We start from the raw sequence: 26006 nt of genomic DNA on the forward strand, positions 1-26006 counted from the left end.
AGTAAGCAATTGTTCACAGTTTGAAGTATTTCACCCACAAACCTCAAAATATTTGGCCAGATTATACATTTTCAACAGATTTAAAATCCACTCAAGATTTTTTTTTTTTTTTTTGCACACTAAAGCTATAAACACAAAACACACAGCAACTTCAATATCTTTACTGGGAGTTTCAATTAAAATTTTTCTGCCAATATAAGGTAGGATCATTGCATTAGTGTTCATTTCACCATACATTGTTTGCACAATAAACAGCAAGATGGCTTCCCATGATATGTTTTAAACAATCATCCAGTATCACCTTGTGTTTTATTCATTAGACAAAGTATAGGTAAGAAAACCACGAATAATCGGTCTTGTTAAGTTCATATTTCATTCTACTAATCAATATCCTAGGTTAAGACCAACAGGCCAGAAATTTTGGCTTAAAGAATTTTTTAAAATTCTTGTTGCACATTTGCTTCTGAAATGCAGCCATTCCCAAACACATGAAATTTCTTCCTTCTCCCTCCCCCTCACTAAAGTAATATGTATGGTGGAAGACTTCAGATAAGACGATTGTCTTGCAAGTGGTATATCCGACAACTACAGGATAACCCCGAGCCATGAAAGTATACAATACTTAAAAAAGCACAAGTACACATTGCTTTATGTCAAGTATAATGCAAGGAAATAAAATTACATGTCACATGCTGGCTTCACCATGGTCAAGTCAAACCAATGGTCATTAAATAATCAATCAATCTTCTATTTGTCTTATTATTTTTCTTGTTTTGAGCTCCACACATTCAACCAAATGTTCTCTTTGGAGCTCATGTATCGTTGTGTATTATCGACAGACAGACAAGACCGAGGATGGTGGCAGATATCAGAGAGCCTTTGTGCATGCCTTCCATAGGGCCATAGGTAGACTTTGGGGAAGAGTTAAAGTATGCTCTGTCTCTCAGAGAGTGATAAGTGGAAAACTGGGTAAATGGGGCCAAAGGCAGGGGGCTGCAGGTAGGGGTCCACAGACAATGGAGCTACACAGCCACCAAGTTTCCTTCTACTCTTCCTGAACAGACTGTAGCAGCTGCCAGAAGGTAACCAGCAGTCTCCCCCAAATCCCCTCAATTACTAGAGGTCACCCAAGTCCTTCATTCAGAGAGGCGAGGTAGAGGTAAAGAGATGACTGTGGTTCCTGCCCAGCAGCAGATAAAGCCACAGAATGGATAACATAGACAGCCCAGCAGCTGTTGCGACATAGCTACGCGGAAGACTGGAGAGAACTCAGGTAGGGCAGCTTCATCAGCAGCCCCTATCTAGCCTACCCTGCAGCTCCTAATTTCCCCCCTCACCCTTCCATGTACTTGGAGATAGAAGAACACAATACCTTCTCTCACTGATGCTAAGACTGCATGATGTCCACAAGGATGGGGTGTAGAGATGGTCTATATCAGCCCAACTCCCTATTCCCAATATTAAACTATTAGGGAAGAAAAGAACTGATCAAGGTGTCCACAATGAGCTAAGCTACTGAGATTTTTGTTTTAACTAGACAACATGGTTATTCACTCACCGTACTCTCACTTTCCTGAAAGGTGAAGTTAAGTACCACAACTCTCAAGCCTTTAAAACCTGTGATATTGGTCAAAGCTTTTCAAATGTGTCCCAGTATATTACTTACTATTTCATTACTTTCCAGAGCATGTATTACCATAGGAGATAGGCTCTTGAAATGCAGAAATTAAGTTACTTGTATAATCTTTTCACAATGGTTTATTTTCTTCAAAAATTTCAGACACTTAATTTTCTGCTCATTATTAATAACTTAACAAAAGGACACCACTGAAATTAAAACCAGTATCTAAATGGGTCTATTATCTAACTAACAAGCCACTATGGTTATTTTTGTCATACCTTCTAAAATCTGTCTGCTGGATCCTGCAGTCCCTTCAAGAGAATGATCATCTGTGGAGACAATTATTGGCAAGTTAAACTACATACAATGTATCCTTCTAAACTAATCAATTCTATTACGCTTCAGAAAGGAAAACTACTTTGAGTGGACCATAAGGTTGTTCATGATGACTAGTCATAATTCTGGCTGGAAAATTTAGTATTTGCTGTAGCATAATAAAATTAAAGAGCAAGATCAATTTCCTTGGAGAGAAAGAAAAAGTCTATAATATAAACTCTATATTCTATTCACCCCACTGCTGAATGGCTCCTGCCCTCTTGATTATAAAAACACCCGATTATACAAAGAAAATCTGTCCCCCTCCCCATGCTATTCGGATAAGAAGTAGTGTTCAGTACACAGACAGATTCTGTATATTCAGAATGCACCATCATACATAGTGCTCAAATAATAAACACATAAAGGAAAGCAACATTCTAGTCACTGAAAATAGAATTAAATAAAAATCAGCCTAATCTTCAAAGATACCTCAATTATGTTCATGACAGGACGAATGTAAATTACTGCATTTCCTATACAGAAATACTTCTCCAAGCAACAATCTATATTTAATGTAAACCGATAAGGGCTACTTGTGGACAAGAGAAATTCCTGTCAGTAAATCTTCCAACTCAAATGCAGTAATATGTCTCTAGACTGTACTTATTAAAAATAATTTTTCCTGGCAGCTGGTGAGTGGATCATTTACTAATTAATCTACACAAAAAGTTTATACTAGTACTCAAAGTGTACTCCATAAAACGGAGACCTAACTCCAAGCCCATGGGGAGTTAGGTTACATAAGTGTCATGAAATACTCCTTTTTTTGTTAAAAACATATCAGGTTATGGGACAGCTCAAGAATATCAAAATATATATTTCCAGAATAATCAATAACCTATGTAGAAAGATACTAGGCTTAATGTACAACCTCACATCTGAGTTTCTATATTCAAAGATGAAAAGCCAGGTATTATCTTGGACTATAATAATTCTAAACCCTTTCTAGTCTCTCATCTTAAAAAGCAGAAAAAAGTTACTATATTTCCTGATGCTTTATATTCTCATCTTTTGGGGAGGGTGGTTCATTTATATGCCAAGTTTTGGGATTTAAGAATTCTTAACAATTTAGGTAAAACACAGCACACTATTTATGGGGGTTTTTTTCCTCCAAAAGAGAAATAGATTCTTCCTCTCCCTTTGTTCCCTTTAGAAGTTATATATTCGGCAGTTTGCAAAGCAGCATTGTCACAAACCAACATCTTTCTGGAAGGAGGAACATCCGGGGACATGGGGGAGAGAAAATGTGTATGCATAAAAAAGTAAATGGCATAGCCTAAGAAATGTACCTCAGATTTTTTAACAGAGCTAATCAGAAAATGATTTTATTTGTTCCAAATCTAAATTAATAGTGAAATTTTGATGTTTCTTGCGGAACAAAAAATTAAAAAACATTCGGTTTTGGGAATATCGATATATTATGCTTCAATAAAATAAAAATATTTTAATGTACTATAAAAGTTCAAACAAATCTAAACATCTTGAAACAAAGTTTCACTTTGACTTTTCCTGTTGATTTCAATGAAATTTTCAACATGTTCCCACAAAACTTGTAAATTTCAATGAAAGTGGATTTTCCAATGGCCAACTGTTGGAAACTCTTTGACCAGCTCTACTCTTTCCATAATTAACTGTACAGCAAAAACTTGTACAAATCCCAAAAGGCATGTTTTTTTAATATCAAGAATACTTATTTCTTAACTTTCAAGATCACTGATGACATTTACTACATACTTGGAGAGATGCCTGCTGTGACTGAACATTATTGTCAAAAGTGACTAGTGATCTTGGGTGCCAATTAGAGACTTTAAAGGAACCCTAACAACAAAGTCCCGACGTCTCTGAAAATTAGGCTCTTACAAGGCTTCTGAAATGGAGACATCCAAATATCACTAGTCATTACTGAAATTTTAACACTACTCCAATCAAACACTACTATAACGCTACTCCAATCAAAATCAAATTGTCAAGTAGTTTTATTTGATAAATAAAAGCTGTTTGAGTTAACCAAGCAATTTCTGTTTACTATTCCTTTTAATATTTTAAAGTGGGAGCTGAAAAGATGTATTTGATAAATTGTTTAACAGGTTACATTTAGTTACTACATTTTGGTGAGCCACGATGCACAATATACCTGTTTAATCCTTTGCCTACACATGGGAATACTTAAGTGGACACAGCTTTGTTACATCCAAAAAGATGCATGCCTAGCAAAACCAATTTAAAGAGGTATATATTTTTATTAAAGTAATATGAACTACATGACATAACTTGAGCTGCTTTTGTTAAGGGCTTTTTGAAAAGTTGATACCTTTAAGTTTTCCTCTCCACCAAAAAGTTTACAGTTAAAGTTGCATATTTACTATCAAATCACAAGTATTAGATTAATTCTGATTATTGCAATGCTGAATTTACTACAAAGCTCACAATAAAACATCCATGATAAGTCTCAAAAAGAAGCAGCACTGATTCAGATGTACCACAATATGCATTAGGTGGATAAGAACATGCCACTAGCATTCCCCTTCTAGAAACATTTCTTCCATATATGATGGCTAAAGCAAACTGCCAGCATCTTCTCATCTAGCCACAAAGATTGTGCCAGTAAAGGTTAATGGCACACACCCTCTCTGGTGTATCGTCTTTGTTTTTGAACAGACACTTACCATGACAATAATCCTGACTGTGCGAGTGTCCCTTCCCATGACTGTGATCATGAGAGTGCCCATGGCCATGTTTGGATTCATGGCTGTGACCGTGACCTCCGTGACTGTGTCCATGGCTGAGAACACCATTAAATAGAGAATGACTGTGCTCATGCCCTATAAATAAATATCACTGTCAGAATACTGTGTATGTGAACATTAAAGAAATGTTTGCTTACATTCATTCCCGAAGTACCTAATATCTATTTACTCCACAAGGGAAAAAAATCAAAGATTTTTTTTTCATGTAGGTCAGGTAGAGAAAAACTAACACAAGTAATTCATAATCTAAATTATGCTTCTGCATAAAATATTTACTTTACTTGAACAAAAGACTCAAAATGTTTTATACATTACTTTCTTTTTGAGACAAGCCATTTTATAACACCAATGAAATATCCTATGTACATGTTTGCATGACTGTCACACACACACACACACACTTCTAGCTGTGTTTGGTGAAATTGGCCATACTTTTCTGCTGTGTTTATAGTATAATTTTTTTTAAAAGCATGTTAAAAAGACTGTATAAATACTTACACTACATCCATCTGTCAGGATGACTTACAGCTCACAGACTACATTAGAAGGTCTGATGTCAGCAAAAGGTCAAAGCAACATTTATCATATAGATATTTGTGTATATAAATCTTGCATTTAATTTGAAAAACACTACTAAATAATTGCAAAAACTACAGAAAGATTTCCTTCTTAGATTTAAGATTTTTGTTCAGCTGTTCCCCTGTAAAATGCTCCATCCATAGGGCCATTTCAGTCTCCTATTTTAAGAGAAAATCTTTTGTATAAATGAAAATTATTGCAAGTCTCTTCCAATAAACTGCAAGTTCCAGACATCAGATTAATGTTTCTTTGGGGTTTCCAATTATTGGGAGTTCAATAAATTATGACACTATCTTAGTAACACTGAAAAAGCAAGGCTGTAACAGTACAGATACATGACTCACTAGGCTTGCCAGTGAAAGACACAAAACATGCAATATGCAGGCTCTGTTTGGAGGGCTAATGGTAATTGAACATAATTTGCCAAAAAAGAAAGGATGATGAGAATTACAACTGCCATACCAGAATCATGTGAGTGTCCATGGCCTCCATGTTGAAAAACAAATATTCCTATAAGATTCACAAGGAATCCTAGTATAGACACAGGAAGAAGTCTCTCATGATGCACATCAGGAGGCTCCAATGCTCTCTACAAAAAGAAGCAAGCTTAGGGTATCATTTATAATCCTCCCACACAATTAGAAGCAACTCCAGAAAATAGAGACAGTATTAAATAACTGATTTGATGCAGGAGTTTTCTGATATAATATTCAAATCAAGAGATTTACTGGTATTCTAGAAGAATTATGAAAACTTTAAAAACCTCAATACTAAACCAGAAGAAGTATAGGAAGAAAATCACCAAATATTCTGTACATCTCTTTTCAAATGGTATTAGAGCTACCTTTCATTATTATCTGCTTCGTTATATGCTGTTAATGGCATTATTCAGCTCAAAGCAAGACCAAGAAATTTTAGTTCCCAGTTATACTAGAATTATGTAAAATTATTTCTGAATCTGAAGAATGCCTTTTTTCGCTCTAGATAGGTGAGGTAAGAGAAGCAGCTGAGAGTCTAATCTTGGGTGTTTTAATTACCCCTAAATCCTATGTTAAAAACTGAAACAAGTTTACCAGAACCTATTATGGACATCACTAAAACACCCTGGAATTACTTTTTGCAGTTATAAATGCTTCCTTTGAAAGTGGTTAATACCATAAGCATTTCTAACAGACTAGGAAAAGGGCTAAAAAGGAAAGAAGCACTTGCTCAGCTAGCACTTGAGCAGGTGGGGACGAACCAACGCTCCAAAATGGGACTGCCTATTACCAGAGGTCAGTATAAAAAGATTCAGCTCCCCAGCATGGGCCAGGAGGAGCACTCTAAGAAAAGCCCACTCCCACATTCCCAGCAGACAAGGCAAGCTGCCATGTTATCAGGGTACTGCTTTTAGCCCTCTTGGTGATCCTCCACGCTTCCTATCAGGCTCTGGGTCAGTATTTTTTCTGGCCAGCTTTCGTTGCCTTGAAGTAAAGTCTTCCAAAGCATTTAAGTGACTTAGGAGCCTGTGTCCTCCCATTAACTTTCAATTAACTAAGTTACTTGTGAAAATGGGACTTCATGCTTTTGAAAGTATTACCTTTTGTTACTATCAAACAAATAAGCTACCTGTGAATAGAATACAATAGAATAGAATAGAATAGAATAGAATAGAATAGAATAGAAAGCCTAAGAAAATGTACCTACCTGCAAGTGTTCAGATTGTTACTATGTGACATTTATACAAGATCTCTTCTAGGCAAAAATTAACACCACCCTCCTAATAGCAAAAAAGCCAATTTCTCTGCTCACCCCTTCTTCACAACACTGTTCAACTGATCAACACTACCGCTGCTGTTTGACAGTCTTATCGCTTTCTTTCCTTTTGACAAACTTTATTCTAAGAAAGAAGTTAGAATTACTTTGTTCACATATAATGATGCTCATATTGCTTCCTCTTGCTTTTCTAGCCTCTTTTTCCCTTTAATAATGAAATGGAAGTGCCATTCCATGGAATACTACACTGGCTGCAGAAAAAAAGGGTAGATCTGACAGAAGTTAGCATCATTCATGTGATCAGAATACATTATTATGAAAGCTAATACAGATATTCTAAAAAAATGAAGATATTTATACACGTACATCTAACTGAATCCAGCTGATCTTCTCTATCCTATTCAGATGACACAAGTTTAATTGGTTGTGAATATGACTATTCACCACCTATTACAGTAACATTTAAGTTATCATATCCCCTTAAATATACTCTCCTAAACAGAAATGCACCTTCTTCAAAGTTAAACATTTTTCAGGGGAGATTTATTGAGTGCAATTGACCTCAGAACATACCTCAACGCCTTCAGAGAAAATGAAGAATGCTGTGAAGATCAGAAACAGACCATTTACAAAACCAGCCAGTACCTCAGCTCGAACATATCTAGGAAGAATCACAACAGCAATACCACGTTATCTCTCCTTTTTATAAGCTGAACATCCAGAAGTGTTCAGAGTGTCTAATTTTGAGATATCTGAGGCAGGATGGTGCCATTCATTGGAGTATCGTTTATTCCTTGCCCCCTTTTATATCTATGTACAAAGGAATTTTTTAAAAGAAAAACTGATATATGAATTGACATGGAGTTTTGAATGTCAACCAATCTTATTTTTCTTGGCTTTAATATAAAATAAACTCAAATATTTCCACACTGCAGCAAACACTTTTCAGACGATCTCAAAGTGTATTACATAGGGAGGAGAGTATCCCCATAATACAGATGAGGAAAATGGCACAATACTAAATGACTTGGACAAGGTCTCTCAAAAAGCCACCAGTAAAGTGGGGAGTAGAACTGACACCTCTTGACTCCAGTCCACTGATCTAAGCACTATAACAGGATGCTTCCCCTTCACCAGCTGTTTACCATTTTTCAGATATCAGATCTATATGAAAGAAATGATTACTTGCCTTGTGGTAACTGTTTGAGATGTTCTGTCTATGTGGATCCCACTTCTGGTGCAGCAGTGCCCCTTGCACAGGTGTTCTGAAGTTCAAATAATAGTGTCCAACAGGGCTCATGCATATGCCCATATGCCCTCCCGCCCCCACAACCTGTTCACTCTCAATTCCTTCACTGGCCAGTGTCTCAAGAAGAGTCTCCTAGCAACGAAGATGGAGGGTGGGCCATGGGAGCCACATGCACAGAACCTCTTGAAGAACAGTTTACCACAAAGTAACAGTTTCTTCTTCATGTTCCTGTGCATGTGACAGTATTGCAACAAAGAGAAGCTTTCTGTATGACACATGTATGAAAATGTGTGTCTTATAAGTTGATGGCACTGAATCAGTCCATGAGATCTAATGAGAGTATGACAGACGCCAGAGTCACCATGCAAAACTTTGGATTGGCCATATAAATGTTGAGAAGCCTGAGATCTAGTAAAAAGTGCCACTCCCCCTTTTTCTTTGGTATCAGTAAATACAGGAAATAAAATCCTTTTCCTCTGATGTGAAGTGCCACTGGCTCACACAGTTCTAATTGTATCTTTTGGTGCACGAGACTCATGTGAGATTGGTCCCCGAAAAGTGCCAGGGAGCATGAGTGGGAGGTATGGCATGAAATTGTAGGGCATACTGTTATTGAATGACTTGCAAAACCCAACAGTCTGATTTTATTACGGTCTAGGCATCCTTGGAAGAAGAAGGAAAAAAAAGAGGCAGGAACCAAAAGGTGAAGCTGTGGGGAAGGTACAGGTCCACAGATTGGATTGGTATCCTCATATCCTTGACTGAAGCATTATATTTGTTGTTGGGATGGTTGAGAAGTAAATGAAGAAGTTGCTTTCTGCTTTAGGAACATCTGCCCCTTTCTAAACTGATTCCATTGTTTCTGATGGTACTAGGATGCAGATGATTGAAATCTCTGTCAAGAGGTATACTAAGGTTTATACTGTTACCTTTTAAAGTTGGAAATATAAAGGCTCAAAGATCTGAGCGTGGCCTGAGAATCTGTCAAAAGGTGCAGCGTATCATTAAACAAGTCTTTTCCACCAAATGGTAAATCCTGTACCACATTCTGCAGTTCCTTAGGTAGACCTGAGGCAGACCCCAAAGAGTCTCTCATCATAGCAATTCCAGTGCCCACTGATCTAGCCCTTGTGTCCATAAAGGTCTGTCTGGAAAGAGATGTTAGAAACCAAATGTCCCTCTCCGCAGATCACTTTAAACATCTCAATTAAATCAGGAGGTAGTTTGTTAGAAAAATCTGTTGTCTTGTCCCACTGTATGTACTAGTTACTACTTAGCCAATACAGCTAAGTAGTTCACAGTCCTGACCTGAAGGGATGCCGAAGGGTAAATCTTACAGCCAAAAAGATCCAGTTTTTGAGGGGACATGAGGCCCTGTTGCTCCTCTCCCAAAACAAAAAAAACCCAAGATTTAGTCCTTTCCTGCAGGAGGGGCACAACTTAAAGCCTGGCAAGCAGTGCATAAAGTCTAAAACTGACAAGGTAACTGACTAACCTTACTGACTACACTAAACTTAAAAAAAAGTTCACTGTTTAAACTAGATAAGTAGCTAAGGACTAAATAACTAATAGCAAAGTTAAAAGGCTAATAAATTGTAACAGTAACAAACTACATTAATAGCTACATCATGACAAAGTGTCCCCACTCGCTGCTGAAAAGCCCTTAGAAGGAATTGAGGGTGAACAGGTCATGCTGCCCCTTTAGCCCATGGGAAGAGAAGGGGGGACGAAACACACGTGGACATGAAGAGCTCCTGTGCCCCTACTGGGCACTATTATTTGAGTTTCCAAACACCTGTGCAAGGGATTTTGCTGAACCACATGTGGGATTCAAATGCACAGGAACTCAAAGAAAGCTTTTCTCGGTATTCTAAAAGTATTCCCCCACTAAGCTCAGCCACTAAGAGGAAGAGTATATTCATGCTGCAGGTAAATGGCTAGAGCCATCAAAGCAATATTTTGCCAACCATTCACAGTTTTATATGGATAATTGTTCCCACTAGAATGTGAGCAACAAGTTAATTTTCGCTTAGGACCATCACTGCTGTTTTTAAAATATGGAACCAGTGATTCAACCACTCCATTTTTCAAAAAGGAATGCAGAACCAGCTTTGTGTGGCATGTAGTACTCCAATATATGGAATATTCAAGTTAAGATTAGGGAAAAACAGAGTCCAAAAAGGAAAGTTGTTTCAACTTTGGCTGTCACCCATTAGGGTGGATGCTAGCAGAAAAAACAATCAGTAGCAGCTGAACAATATGCAGTGTGACTTTTTGTTTGTGACATGATTTTTGTTTCCATTAATATCAATCAGCAAACAGTTCTTGGAAGCACCTTAAACTTCCCCCCAGAAACATAACACTGTCATTTTATTTATAATTCTGCTACACCTCTGTAAGACAGACACTTTTCTACTTCTCTGCCAATTTCATGAAATTCAGGTTTAGTTCAATATTTTACCCCCTTTTTATTATGAACAGTTAATTTCACTAGTTTCCCCAAAACTTTTCAACAAAAACTAAAAATGCTACACTTTCCTCACACATGGCAATAGGAAGTACGATCTATGCACTTATGAAAATATATTTCCTGTGATATAAGAAATTGAAATTTCTTACCCATACGAGAAAGCATCATTTGATCTCCACTTTGAAATGACTGAAGCTGCTAAACCAGCCAGTAGAGCAGTACAGTCAAAGAACATATGAAAGGAATCTGATATTAGACCTAAACTGGAAAGGAGCAGAAATATTTCTGTTAGGACCACAAATTCCAATGTTAAGTTTGAAAATCAAAGTACTTTTAACCCCCCCACCCCACCCCAGCAGTGCACACTCCTGCTCTTTTTGTGTCTGAGATTATAAATACTCATTGCTAATTACTGAGCAACCTTTAGGGAGTGGGGATATCTGAAACTGGTTTATCTATTACAGAACTCCCATATAACGAATGCTCTTAGGAATATTTATGATGATTTAAACAACACATGGAAAAAATGCTACTACTGGAAAACAAGATTAGACTTCCTAAATCTGTATACAGAACATTTACAATACAAAGTTAAAAGGGTGGTTACATGTTAAAAATCCAACATGGTTTAATGTCTTTTGTCTCAAGAACTAGATCATATTCACTCAGTTTACAGGCAAAAAGATGCCTGCTTTTTTAAACTGACAATTCTGTAAGCTCTACCAAACACCTAAAAACGTATAGAAGAAAATCTCAACTGGAACTTAATTCTCTCCACAAATTAGTCAAAAAAGAACTCAGCTTCCTTCTCCCCTCCAACAGCTCCACTGGCTCTATTCTGCTAATAGCAGAAAAGTGTGTCAAGCAAAGCAAACAGACATGAATCAATACTATTATTTAGTATTGCTATTGTGGCATAAGGATGCCGAATGGAGATTAGGGTCACATTATACTAGATACTGTTCAAAAACCACCACAAAGACAGTCCTTTGCCCCAGGAAGCTCACAGTCTATGATATGCAATAGATGATTGACCTTCCAGATGGTGGGGAGGATGTAAAGCAGAGAGGACAACACGAAAGGAGAGGCAGGTGCACTAGCACAGGCAGTGTGGATAGACTAAAAACCACTCTGATTTAAATTAAATTTAAATTTAATCATTAACTAAATCAGCAAGCAGGAAACCTTAATTTAAGTTATAATTTTGTTTTTTGTTTGTACTCTAGTTCTTTAAGGAAAAGATGGATTCTCATTAGTTGAGAATCATTAAAATGTTGATTTGCAACTAAATATAGCCTTTACATGATATTTGGTGCTTCCTTTTGCTAATCAGGAGGATACATTATACATTTATTTAAGCAAATATAGCTTAATTTACATGTATTTAGATTTTTAAGTTTACATTTATAATGTTAAAAACGGAGACATTTCTTAGATGATTAATTTTTACTTGTGATTTGTGTCAAGTTCTATTTGGATAGAAGTTAAATTCATTTTAAAATGGTAGTTTTATTAGTTAAATAAAAATATCTTAAATGTGCTTGATAGGTAAGAAAAATGTTTCAGAAAGCTTATCTAAACAGGTTTTGCATTTGAAACTAACTGATTAATCAAGCAAAGGAAGTATTTGTAGTTAGTCAATTGACCTGACAGCTTTGTGTCATCATGTTCCTCAAGATTTTTGAACTATTAGATCTCTTCCTCTCACAGTTAGTTTTTATTCATAGATTAATTCCACTTTTTCAGCTCCCACTAGGTTTCTTAACTTCAAATGAACTAGTCATTGAACTGAACTAGTAGAATAAACTGAAATGAAGAAAATATTTTCTCTTCACCTGCAGAAGAGGCTACTGCTGTCAAAAGCCAATTTAGCACTTCAAAAAAACTCAGGTTCCAGGTGTTTAGCCAGTGACTTCCATCAGTTCAGTGGTTTGACTGTCTTTGGCCTGGTCTACACTGGCAACTTAGGTCAACTTAAAGTCACTTAAGTCGACTTAATTACACCCAGGTCTACACTGGCACCACTCAATTCGAATTAAGGTGCCTGTAAAATTGACTTAAGACCACTCTGCAAGTGGCATAGCACCTAATTCGAATTTGTTAAGTCGACTTAGTGTCAGTGTAGACGCAAAGGAACTTAATTCGAATTAATTGACCTCCGGAATGTATCCCACAATGCCCCGTTTTGACTGCTCTGGACAGTTGCACTGTGCGACTCAAGCCCCGGGAAGATTTGAATTTTCATTTCCTGTGCAGCCAGCGTGGAGAGAGCTTTGCCACTGACTGTTCTCCGCATGGCTACTGCAAAGTCCAAATGCGCTCCAGCATGGAGTTGACCAGAGGTCTTAGACCTCATCGGGCTGTGGGGTGAGGAGTCAGTTCTGGCTCAGCTCAGAGCCAGCAAAAGGAACCTGGACATTTATGGGAAGATATCCCAAGGCATGCTGGAGAAGGGACATGAGAGGGACGCTCAGCAGTGCCGCGTGAAGATAAAGGAGCTGCACCAATCGTATCAGAAAGCCAGGGAAGCTAACAGCCGCTCTGGCTCCCCTCCCAAAACATGCAGGTTCTATGATGAGGTGCATGCTATTCTGGGGGACGATCCCACCACGATTCCTCCACGCAGCATCGATACCTCCGTTACTTCACAGTCCATGAACGAGGAGGAGGAACCTGTGGAAAGCAGGGAGCATGAGAGCGAGGTGTCCATTCTCCCAGAAACTCAGGACTTATTCTTGACCCCAGAGCAGTAAACCAGCACACAGGGCAGCACAAATGATCCCAGGGAAGGCACATATAGTGAGTTTTCTTGTCCTTGTACATTGTGTGTGTGTGGGGGGGGGGGGTGAGGGAGGGAGGGCGGGCCACAAAGGGGAGATCAGGCATTTACATGACTTGACTGGGTGGTTACCCAGGGATCAGGTTTTTTATGTGATGAGAAAAGCTGCTTTTATCATCAGTTGATATCACATTGAAAATTTAATGGATGTAATGGGCTATCCCTGGAAAAAAATTTTCAGTGGATGGCTGACTATTCCTTCAATCCACGTTAGGACTATTCTCTACACTCAAGGTAACCACATCATGGCTTCATGTGTTTTAAACATAACTCCCCCCCCCCCAATCAGTTCCTGTCTGTGAGGGTTTGGAATGCAAGCAGATATATCCAACCCCAAACACCCACCCCGCTATTCCTGTGTGGGTTTGGAATGCAAGCAGATTACCCCCACCTCCCAAAGCCGTCCGCTGTCCCTCTCTGTAAGGCGTTTAAATACAAGCACAGAGAGAAAGTCAATTGATACATTTTATCAAGGCATAATTATTGAAATGTATACGTTTCTTCTTCCTCGATAAACAAGCAGTGGCTACATTTTATCAAGCCATCATTTTTTAAATTGATACATATATATGTTGTTCTTCACTATGCTATCTGTGGCTATCCTGTTATTTTTATTTCATTCTGTAGATTCCTCGCCAGTGGTCCGACCATTAAGCAGTGCTGCGGACAGACTGTCTCAGATTAGGAAAAGGAAAAAACTAAACAGAGATGTCATGTTTTCAGAGCTCATGAACGCCTTGGAAGCCGCAGAGACAGAGCAAAGAGCGTGGAGGCTGGCCTTGTCCAAGAACATGGGCCAAATGCAGGAACATGATCACAGCACCACGCAGGAGATGTTGAGACTACTGTGGGACCAGGCAGACTTGCTCCAGCTTATTGTGGACAGAGTTCCAATGCTGCCCTCTCCCTCCCACGCCCCAAACAGGTCTCAGAGGAGATTGGCCAGGATGCAGCACCTGCTCTCCTCCACCCTGATGGAGGGGAGCAGAAAGCTGCGGCGGCCAAGCTGACAGCTCGCCAGCAAGCTAACACCCTACCCCTGGAGACAGTGAAGGAACCCTCACCCCCCCACCTTCACCCAAGTCATGACTGTTCAAAAATGATTGTGCTTCTTTCCAAAACGTTTCTTTATTAAATAAAATCTTGTTCATGAGGGATTTGTTGGGCACAGATCTGGAAGGGCGGTGGGAGGTGGGGGTATCATCAAAGGAAAACAACATACAAGAAGCAAAATCAGGCCTGCATCAAAGGCAAGCAACATAGAGGGGAGTGGGTGGTGGGGGATGATAAAAGGCAAGCAACATACAGGGGTGTGGGTAGTTGGTGGGGGGTTAGGGGATAATCAAAGGCAAACATACAGGAACAGAAATCACTCCTGCAGCTAATTGCAGAACCTGGTTTTCAAAGCTTCCCTAATGCAAAGCACTCCGCAGTTAGCTCTCACCATAGTGCTGGCAGGTGGCTGCTCATAATTGGCGGCCAGTCTTTCTGCCTCCACAGTCCAACCCTGGGGGAACCTTTCCCCCTTCTCTTCACACACATTATGAAGAACACAGCAAGCAGATATCACAGAAGGGAGGTATTTCTCAGTCATGTCAAGCCGAGTGAGGAGACTCCTCCATCTACCCTTTAAACGCCCAAAAGCACATTCAACAACCATTCTGCAACTGCTTAACCTCTTATTAAAACACTCCTTGTCACTGTCAAGGTGCCTGGTGTACAGCTTCATTAGCCAAGGGAGCAATGGGTAAGCAGGATCCCCCAGAAACACTATGGGCATTTCCACACCCCTGATCTGAATTTTTTGGTCAGGGAAGAAAGTTTCCGCCTGCATCTTACAGAATAGCCCCGAGTTACGAAATACACGAGCTTCATGAACCTTCCCAAACCACCCCACACAGATGTCTGTGAAACGACCCCCATGATCCACAAGCCCCTGCAGGACCATTGAAAAGTACCCCTTGCGGTTTATGTACTCTGTCGCCAGGTGTGCTGGTGCTAAAATGGGGATGTGCGTCCCATCAATGGACCCTCCACAGTTGGGGAAGCCCATCATGGCAAACCCATCCACTATGTCCTGCATATTTCCCAAAGTTACTAGCTTTTGTAGCAGAAGTCTATTTATGGCACTGCACACTTGGTGCACGGCTATGCACACTGTGGATTTCCTAACTCCAAATTGATTCCCAACCGAGAGGTAACAGTCAGGGGTTGGCCAGCTTCCAGAGAGCGATGGCGACTCTCTTCTCCACCACCACAGCTTGTCTCAAGTGAGCGTTCATGTGCTTCAGGGATGGTGCAAGCTCCGAGCACAGTTCGAGGAAAGTTGCCTTTCGCATCCGAAAGTTTTGAAGCCACTGATCATCATCCCACAGCTGCATAACGATGTGGTCCCACCAGTCTGTGCTTTTTTCCCTGCACCAGAACCTGCATTCCACAGACTGCAGATGACACGTTGCAGCCTGCAGCAATCGGGAATTGTTCTGCTCGATGTCTTCTAGCAGGGCAGCCTCGGTGGCATAGATGTAGTATCTGCATCACCTTCTTGCTCTATTTCTCAAGTTTTCCAGGATAAGCTGTGATGTATTTGTCACGCTCGTAATTACAGTGCAGAGTTGAGCTGGCTCCATGTCTCTGAAGCAATGGCGATCGCAGGGAATAAAAAAAACTGCACGAAAATACTTTTTCTGTTTGTTTGGGGGGGAAGGGAAAGGGGGAGAAAGCAGCGCTGCATCCTGGGACGATGACACTCGTCCCAACAGCCTCCGTGGTTAGTTGCACTGTGGGATAGCTACCCACACTGCACTGCTTTCTAATTCCATTAAGGCTGGTCAGTGTGAACGCAAGAGACCAGCGCAAAAAGCGTAGTGTGTACATTCTGCTGCGATTTCTAAAAATCGCCTGCTGAAAGTCAAATTAAACAAAGTCGACTTCCCGTGGCAGTGTAGACATAGCCTTTGAAACTTGGCATTAAACAGGTACTGCTTAATTTCTTTTCTTTAATTTAAATGATTTAATATATGAAAGTAAGTTTAGACCTTACTATAGAGGTTGCCATAATTTAAAAAATAAGCCTGTATTTAATTTAAATTAAAAAATCCTTTTCTTTTCGTCATCCATTTCTTAATTCATCCTATAAGGATCCACATGTCTACAATTCATGATTGCAGGGTCCTGGGGTATCAGGCAAAACAGCGCCCATTTATTACTGGAGAGTTAGGCACCACAGGAAGTACCACCCAAACATGCACGGAATCCAGCAGTCATTTGATTGGTGCACACCAACTATTTAAGCCAAGAAGCTGCTCAATGGAACCGTCTGACCAACAGCGCAGACTCTGGTTTGCCACTGCTCACAGACCTGGTCTTTTCTCCCCCCATCTTACTCCTGACTTAGATTCTGTGCTGGCTTGACCTTGCTACTTGTTTTCCTGAGTCGGTAACTCCTGGTAACTAGTCTCAAACTCTTGTCTTTAACTCCAGCCCAGAGACACCACTGGCCCTGCTGCCTACGCCTCAGCCTACGCCACTGGGAACATGTTAGCAGTTCTACATATTGGACAGCTAACCAATGCCAGAGAGCAGATGCATTGAGTAAGTTGACACTTGTGTATGTAGACATTTTTCGGAGTAGAAATTTACTTTTAAGCTTCAACCAAATTTGTGATATTGCTCCCAATACATGCAAACAGCACACAATCATTTCAAGCAATTTATATTTTTAAATGTGCACACTGTGTCCTATGCATTATCAGGATTGCGTGTAAGGTGTGCGCTGGAAAATGGCATTCTAATGCCCCTCTACAGTGCATACTAACATCTGAAGCCATTGTGCATTACTGAACTGTGACAATACACCGTCTCAATTAACTCAGAAGTGCTAACATAGCAGTGAATAGGCACAACAGTAGAAAAGGGAGGGAAAGTTCATGTTAAAAGACATTTTATAAAATCTAACACTTCAGAAAAGTTGTTTTCAGGGATGGGGAAGAGAGGAGTCTCAAATGACAACTAAAAGATCTTGCAACCTCTTTTAAATCTTTGCTTGGTCCTGAGTTCCTGAGCAGTAAATTGTGCCTAATGTACACCATGCTGCCAAACGCTGTCCTGGAACAAGCAACAGTGTGATGCAGCAAGCTGGAAAGACTTGCAGCTCTTGTAGGAAGGAATATTGTATTTTTAACTCAATATTTGTATTTTTAGTCTCCCTTGGAGAATTAAACCAATATTGGCATCTGCTTCAAATCATGATTAATCTTTCATGGCAGCAGCTGGACTAGGGTGAAACGAAACAGCACTTTCTTCTTAATAACGCCATGCGGTGAAAGCAATGGATTCCATTCAAATGTTGGGTTACACTCATTTGTAACAACTACATTTAGAATAAAAGCAAGTTTTACTGCAAGGCAATTCCTGTGCATACAACACATACATAATTAAGCAAACATCTTTTTTTTTTTTAAGGCCAAATAACAGATAACAGAAAGGTTACTTATGTGGTTCTTTGAGAAAGAGTTATTTGTGCTCTTTCACACGTCTGATGCATCTTCCAGTGTTGATGCTTTCATAAAAGCAGTGAATGATGCGAGTCACATTAGCACCATTTCACAGGACTGAGGATTTGGACCTAAGCTTAGGTGACAGAGGCCATTTCAAAGAATCACACAAAACTTCCTCCACATGAAGTTACAAAATATTTAAGGGTCAGAAAAATGTTTTTAAATGGACTTGTGTACTTTTGTTGATTTATGATGTATAACGGCCAGATTTATTATAAATTTGGTTTGGTCTTTTTACCTATCAAGAATCTAAAATCTATTCTCTGATTCTGCTGCAAAACCTCTTGGAGTTCCTAGAAATATCTAGCACTAATTTAAGGGGAAAGGGAGTTTAATATTTGAGCAGAGAAATCTTCTATTAAAGATTAATAATTAAGGTTACATAGGTGTTAGCTAAAAAATAAAAACAGAGTTTTAAGTAGTCTTACTTAAAAGACTTCTCCTGAAATTGCCCAATTTTATTTTGGCTTTTGTGTGGTCCTCCAGTTAGTCTTTAAGCATAGACAGGACCTGAATTCCTAATGTAAAAAAGGCAAACAAGCAGAATTTTATAAAAAGATCTTTCAGACCTTCTTTACTTTACAAAAAAATGGCACATGCCCCATTTTTCCCTTTAGCAGGTTACCTATGCAAAAACTTAACTGTTTCAAATAAATTATTTCAGATTCTAGAGAATATAGTATTTTGCTAGATATATACGTGAACACTGGAATTTTCAAAAGATCCTAAGTGAAGTAGGTACTCCATCCACTTTGTATTTCAGTGAGAGTTGGACACCTAACTCATTTAGGCTTCTTTGAAAATCCCAGCCATATATCATAGATATAATTAACTGCAGTAGCGCTTATGTTGCTATATTATCTGTTTTACATCTGAGTGGCCATTCAAGTGAAGAGTACATGAAATCTACTTATGAAAGTTTTGTTTCCTATTGTGAAACAAAGTAATTAGTTCCTTATTTTTTAAAAAAATCCAATACAATGTACTGAAAAACCAGTATTTCACAGTTCCTCCTTACCGAACTGACTTTAAAATATTGCTTTTGATTATAGGGTACTGTAAGGCTTGAGGTTGTTTTCAGCTAACAAGTTGTAGGTCGAAACTCATTTAAATGGCTAACGAGCATACCTGAGCCTCAAGGACAATGGCTAGTGTAAGCATCTGATGGCTCAGGAAGCCAGATGTCCACTTAGTGATTCTAAATCCAATGAGAACAGCACATTTGCTTTTAGAATTTCTGTCTCACCTGCCAGCTATCTGTAAAGACTCCCCCACCTTCTTCCTCCACCCTATGCCTGCCCCGAGTGTAGTCCTAGGATCCTTGATGTAAGTAGAGTGATTAAAGTGTCTCTGCATGTATGTAACAACCATTATCACTGTTGTTCTTTCTGGATGGGACAATGTCTGTATTTGTAAGTGAACATATAAAAAAATTTAAAACGTACTATGTAATCGATAAGAAAGCGTATATGATTGACCACTGTAACACCATGAAGTTGAAGCTGATTTATCAGTCTTCCGGTATCGTGAATAAACCTCTTCAGTATTGTCTGTTCTGCCTGATTCTTGGAGAAAGAATCCTTTGTGCTTTACAGTACATACTGAATATTTCTAGTTTGTCAAGAGACTTCCTTAAATGTGTTTTGACAACACTGCTACATTGATAGCACTCCATAAGCATTTCTAAAGGTAATAAACTTGTCTTTCGGAAAAAAATGAAGCTTATTTTGTGAGCAAAGAAGCACTTGGGAGCATTTTATAAACAGACAAGTATTGCTATCAAATTATTGTATTTGTATTTGGAAAAAATATCTATCATATCCAGCTGGCTGGCATAGTAGCAAAAAGATTCTGAAGTGTGAGAAGTTGCAAATCTGAAAAACATTTTTTTCCCCCAAAGGACAGCATTCTGGGTTAGCATTTTGCATAGCCAATGTCTCTCCTAAAGTCCCAAATTCAACTTATCCAAATATATTTAGATACAGTCTACTATATTTAGAAGCTAAATATAATAAGGAAGCTTTTGTAGTCATTGCAAAGATTTTTTTTTAAAAGAATGACGCTATCAAGGCATATATTCCAAAAGGCTAGGAGGCTGTATCTGTACATAGTCATTGCAAGCAGCATGGTGCCACTAATTCTTCCATGAAAGCACAGTAATTTTAGTTCATGGTGTATAAAAACAGCAATAATTTTTGGCCTAAACAAGAAAAAAAAAAAAACAATCCTTTTTCCACAGCTAGTCACTAAAGAAGCACTCTTTAAATTCTGTGACATACCACAAGTTATATCATGCTTTTGGAATCATAATCCCAAATCCCACAGCAAATGTTTGAATTTGTCTGTCTTATGTAAGCATAGTATTTTTTTGTTTGCTGCTAATTCTTACATCTATTTAGCTTTTCCCATCAGCCATCAACTGTAATGTAACCAGCAATAGGTGATATCAGAATAGCTAAACTGAACAATAACTTTATCTGATGCTGTTATACCTGCAGTGACCACTGCCAAGTAGAATCTTTACCAGAACACCCTGAATTTAGCAAGTACCTCTGTGCACAACAACAGTTTTTTGTTGGTTTTTTTTGGGTGATGATCAAGACCCATTTGCAAAAGAGAAGCAGAAGTAATAATATTGTTCTCAAACTCACTGGCAGACAAAGTTTTATAGTTACTACTATTTACATCCATTATCCTATGACTGCTCTAAATAGTTGTGGCCATACAAAAGAAAACATCTGAGAGGGAAGGTATTTCCCAGTCTTAACGCCTCACACATCTGTTAGCTGCATCAAGATTTCTTGTTTTTCTAGGGAACGTAAGCTAGCAGGTAAAGCATTAAGATATTTTATTTAGAAACATCTTCACAAAACTGGGTAATGTATGTGAAGAAAGGCAAGGTAAGTGATCCAGAGCAATGACAGTATAGATATCAGACACAACAAGATATTTTACACATCCAAAACGGAGATGCTAGTATTCAAAATTTGTTTTCCAGCACTTTTATTACCTTTATCCATTAGTATTTCACTTAATTCTGCCATTTGTTACAGTATGTGAACTAAATTTTCCTCCCTTTATTTAAAAAAATGGACCCTGAACAAAAAAGATAAGCAGAAACCAAGTGCTTATTTTCACAATCAGTAAAACAAAAGTGTTCATGTTCTTTATATTGCCTTTTCACACTTCAGACCAATACTGGGAAAATATGCATCTCTGAAATACTTGTTACTCTAAGTAAAATTCTTTGCCAGAATTCTCTTCTAAAAGGTAACTTTCATTCTACGAGATAAAAACAGACATTTAAAATATAAATAGGCATAGGCATATTTATTTGGATTGTGAAATGTAATTTGAATTTGGAGCTATAAAAATTATCACAATAACCATGCATGTGACTAGCGGTTTAGAAACTGACGCATTATTTCTATTGTTCCATATTACAATTCATTCATACACAATGTTCTGTGCATTTAATTATTGCTGCATTAGTGCTAGAAATTGAAAAATGTCAGAATCAAAGCCCTGCTGCCTCCCAGGGTCCCAACTCCCCAAACCCCCTTGGAGCACATCAGCCAACCAGACTCCGGGTGCAGATCTCCCCACCAGAGGCAAGAAGTCCTGGGCAGCTTCCTCCCTACTCCCAGTTGACAGTGGGAAGACGGGAAGTACAGGGGGCAGCTGGGCTCTGGGCATGGAGCTGCACAGAGCTGAGAGCCCTGGCTCTCAGCACCCCATACTACCCCTCTTCAGTCGGTGGAAGCACTTCTGGTGAGGACACACACTACCAACAGAAGGAGTGGACATCAACCACTGCAGTAATTACTGCCGTGGCTAACATAAGTTGACCTAAGATTGTACTGTAGATATGCCCTTAGTAAATTGAAGTTTAGTTAATGTAACAAATCAAACAACTTCATCTTGATTGAAGATCTCAACTTGTTTGTGAGATGTCCACTATCTAAATAACAGAACTTATGAGTTAATGAAATATATTAAAAAAAGAATATGAAATGTTAGTGTACTATTCATGTTAAGATCTCACACATCCCAAAATCTGGGAATTCCAAGTTATGGATGTAACACTGCACATGCATATAAAGTAATAAAGACATTCCATGTTTGCAAGAGCCAAGTTGTCTTGAGATCCATGATTTGGAATTTGATTTTTATGCATACATAAATGAAACTGCGATGTTGCATTAACATTTTGCTTTCTGCCTTTTTTGTTTTTTAAAGGCAAGTGAGTATTTCTGCAAAATAAATACAGAAAGAACTGTGACAAAAATCAAGAAAATTTAAATGTAGTAGCAACATTACTAAAGGAAGAAGGAAGTAAATTTTACAAGATTAGTAATGAAATACAAAGCCTTTTACCACTGGTTACTAGTTCAAACTCAACCAAAAACAGAAGTGAATAAAGGCTGTTTCTGTCTCTGGCTCTTTGAAGGTCTACATGAAATGGGTTTGACAGTCTCAGTTACCAGTAGACAGATGTCCAGATCACAGAAGAGCACCTCTCCAATTAGCACGCCTGTTGGCAGTTTCAGTAAAGGAAGTCAAGGAACAGACTATTCTCACATTTCAATGCCGGTATGAGCAAACTTGAATTATTGCTGTTTAAATTGTTCCTATTACAAGCCCGTCACTTCAGCATCTTTCATCAACATTAAATTCACAAATATTGTTAAATATATAAGAGGAAAAACATGCTATCCAAATTTAAATGAATCACATTATTAACTACTTTATGACTTAATCATGTGGTTAATATTTACCAAACAAAATATAAAAGAGATCCAGGTTAAAAATAATCCCCAAAACACTAGGGTCTGTAATTTAAAATTCAAAACAAAATAGGTTATAATCATTAGGAGTGAATGGTTTACGCATTTGAAAATTAGTTACCAGTGATTAAAATGATACACAAGTACAAAATTTTCAAATGTTGTTCTGATAGGTCATTTTGTACTCCCTGAAATATAAATCATACGAATTTATAAATCAGTCACAAGTGTTCTGGGAATTAGGATTTACAGATCCAAAAGATCTTATTGGTTCCCACCAATTATCAGTTTTCATCCCTCTTTCCCCATTAAAAGCTGGAAAAGCCATTGCAATATAGGCATATGGCTTACTGCACACAAGTCCAACTACCTTTGTTAGGCAGAAGATCACAGGAAGGGTGTTAGGGTTACTTTACTGAAAAGTCTTCCTACTTCAAAAGTTAGTCCTTCAAAAACAGTTATTTCTAAAACTTTTTATATCTGAATTGAACATTTTTTCTATAAATAGGCATCTAAGGAGGACTGTTCAAAGCTGTCTAGAATGGGAAGGAAAACAAAGGCTTCTACCTTCCTCCTAGTTGCTGGGAAAAAATTAGCATATCAAATGAAGCTGGAGTGCTATGTCCTGGAATTGTGAGGCAATATTTGTTATGACATAGGTACATCTGCTTCATGCAGCCTCCAATTATCAGGGACTTTACACTCAAATAAGGGTTTTCTATGCAGGAAAAATAATTCAGATTAAGGTAGGGTTCAAATTTAGAAATAGTTATTCCAGAATAATTCCCTGTGTACACAAGCCCTAAGAAAGTAGGTGAACATCTTTGGCCATCAATTGTACTGATACAAAAGCAGCTTCCTAAATAGGACAAAATAGGATAAAATATGTTCCTCACGAAAATAGCAAGGGATTGCAGAATAAAAACATACAATGCAATCACATATCTGATTAAAATATACACTCAGACCTGGTCTACACTTAAAAGTTAGGTCAGCATAGTTATGGTGCTCAGTGGCGTGAAAAATTCACATCCCGGAGCACTGTCGCTATGCTCACCTAACTCCCAGTGTAGATGCAGCTATGTCAATAGACTCTTCCAGCAACCTACCTACTGCCGCTCAAGGAGGTACATTACCTTCAGCAATGGAAAACCGCTCCCATCACTGTAGGAAGCATCTATACTACAGTGCTACAACAGCATAAGTACAGTGCCGTAGCTGTGCCACTATAGTGCCAGTAGTGCAGTCATGGTTTTCGATAGTATACTATAATAGCTGCTATAGAAAAGCCTCAAATAGATGCCAACCCCTTTTCCCCCCCCATTTAATTCTACAATGATAAACAGTTCAAATACAACTGTGGTCCTTTCTTGTGTTTACAGATCTTTTAATTTTTTTATTTATTTTTTTTTAAAAGGAAACTTTACATACGATAAGGTATCAGTACAGATGAGACCTTGTCTTGAGCCTACTAGGACATTATATTGAAGAGGACTGCAGTGGTGACAATTCCCCAAATATACCATTAAAAATTCACATCACTTCACACTCACCCCATAACACTTAAGATCAGTTTCTAATAGGAATATTTTGCAGCAGACTGGGATACTCTAATACTCATAATAGGGGACAACTCTAGGGGCAGCAATAAATAGTAGCAGAGAACAAACTTCTTAAAGATATTTCATATATTGGGATAGTTTTCAGCTATACCAATGGTTCTCAACTGGGGTCCGCATACTATGTCTAAGCTTTCCAAAGGGTTCCTAACCCCCATTTGGAATTTTCTAAGGGGTCCGCAAATGAAAAAAGGTTGAGAATCACTGAGCTATACTGCCAGCCTTTTTGATTTGACAAGCTTACTCTGATTCAATACACAAAGCAATTTTGTACAAGAAATAGCTGCACAAAACTTGTTACACACAAACAGATTTCCTTCCCTTTCTAACACACACAAGTTATTCCACAATTTTTCCTCGACATACATTCAGAAGTGCAATAGAGGTTTATGGAAACTGCATTAGAACTATGTAATAACAACAACAAATGTATCTGAATCTAACTTTATGAAAGACTGCATATGAAACTTACATTTGAAAAGAATGATTGAAATGAAAATTCTAATCTCCACTATAAGCATAATGACACAATTACTTTAATGCAAGTCTAAACCTTCTGTTGATATCAATGACAGGCAGTAAGAAATGTAAAATATAAGTGTTAATGTTCCTTTGTGGATTTATACTGGAAAGGAAAATTCTGGGCTATGGTAATCAGTCCCATACTGCCTACCCTACATCAATAACAGAGTTCTCAAACCCTTTATCACCTGGAAACAGAAATTCCCTGATCCTGATTCATTTTTACACCACACACAGCACTTGGATATATCCTTACTCACAAAGATCAAACACAATTTAGATAAACGTATGGATCCAGTATATTTTGACTATGTGGAAACAAAAATACTGGGAATGAAAACCTCTTTGGCCCCATCTAGTGAACATTTCCAACACCTGAGACTTTGATGTTAGTTTCTCCCATTAGGACAGAGATGTGAGCAGAATAAACTGACACACCTAATGCAACAATTTTAAGTGTCAGATTTGAAATCCTTTGATCACCTTGCCCTAATACACATGCTTCAAAATATCAGTTTTAGGAATCTCTAACATCAACCCTTCCTCCATACCAGAATAGTCTCAAAAATAATTTTCAAAAAGATACCAAATCAAAGTCAAGCAGATCTAAAGGATAAACTGCCATTCTGTGTTGTTCCAAACAATGTTGAAGCAGCAACCCTTTTGATGAAAGCAAAGGATTTTACCATAATGTTTCAGTGAGACTTTTAAAAACAATCATAGGAGGGTAGCAAGAAAGAGTTTTTCACTTCTAGGTTACTGCTTCAAGTAACGCCCACAACAGAAAGCTGTTAATCTGATGGCTTTTCTACCATGATGTCAAACCATAATCGGAGTTCAGCAAGCAGGGATCCACTATTGGCATTAGTGACACCTTTGTA

The 26006-nt window shown here is 38.3% G+C and overlaps 1 protein-coding gene across 2 annotated transcripts in view; it reads right to left on the bottom strand.

The window, feature by feature from the left end:
* Positions 1–26006, bottom strand: part of SLC30A7 (solute carrier family 30 member 7) — a 45171-nt gene that overhangs the window by 17282 nt on the left and 1883 nt on the right. For both annotated transcript variants that reach the window (XM_067538356.1, XM_067538357.1), the window contains exons 3-7: positions 10949–11062; positions 7654–7741; positions 5788–5914; positions 4666–4821; positions 1900–1950 (exon numbers count right to left, since the gene is read on the bottom strand). In XM_067538356.1, the coding sequence (XP_067394457.1) occupies positions 1900–1950; positions 4666–4821; positions 5788–5914; positions 7654–7741; positions 10949–11062 (536 nt within the window). The remainder of the gene's footprint in view (positions 1–1899; positions 1951–4665; positions 4822–5787; positions 5915–7653; positions 7742–10948; positions 11063–26006) is intronic.

This window comes from Emydura macquarii, unplaced genomic scaffold (assembly GCF_026122565.2).
Source record: "Emydura macquarii macquarii isolate MOO-44397 ecotype Brisbane River unplaced genomic scaffold, CSIRO-AGI_Emac_v2 contig_480, whole genome shotgun sequence".
Taxonomy (NCBI): domain Eukaryota; kingdom Metazoa; phylum Chordata; order Testudines; family Chelidae; genus Emydura; species Emydura macquarii.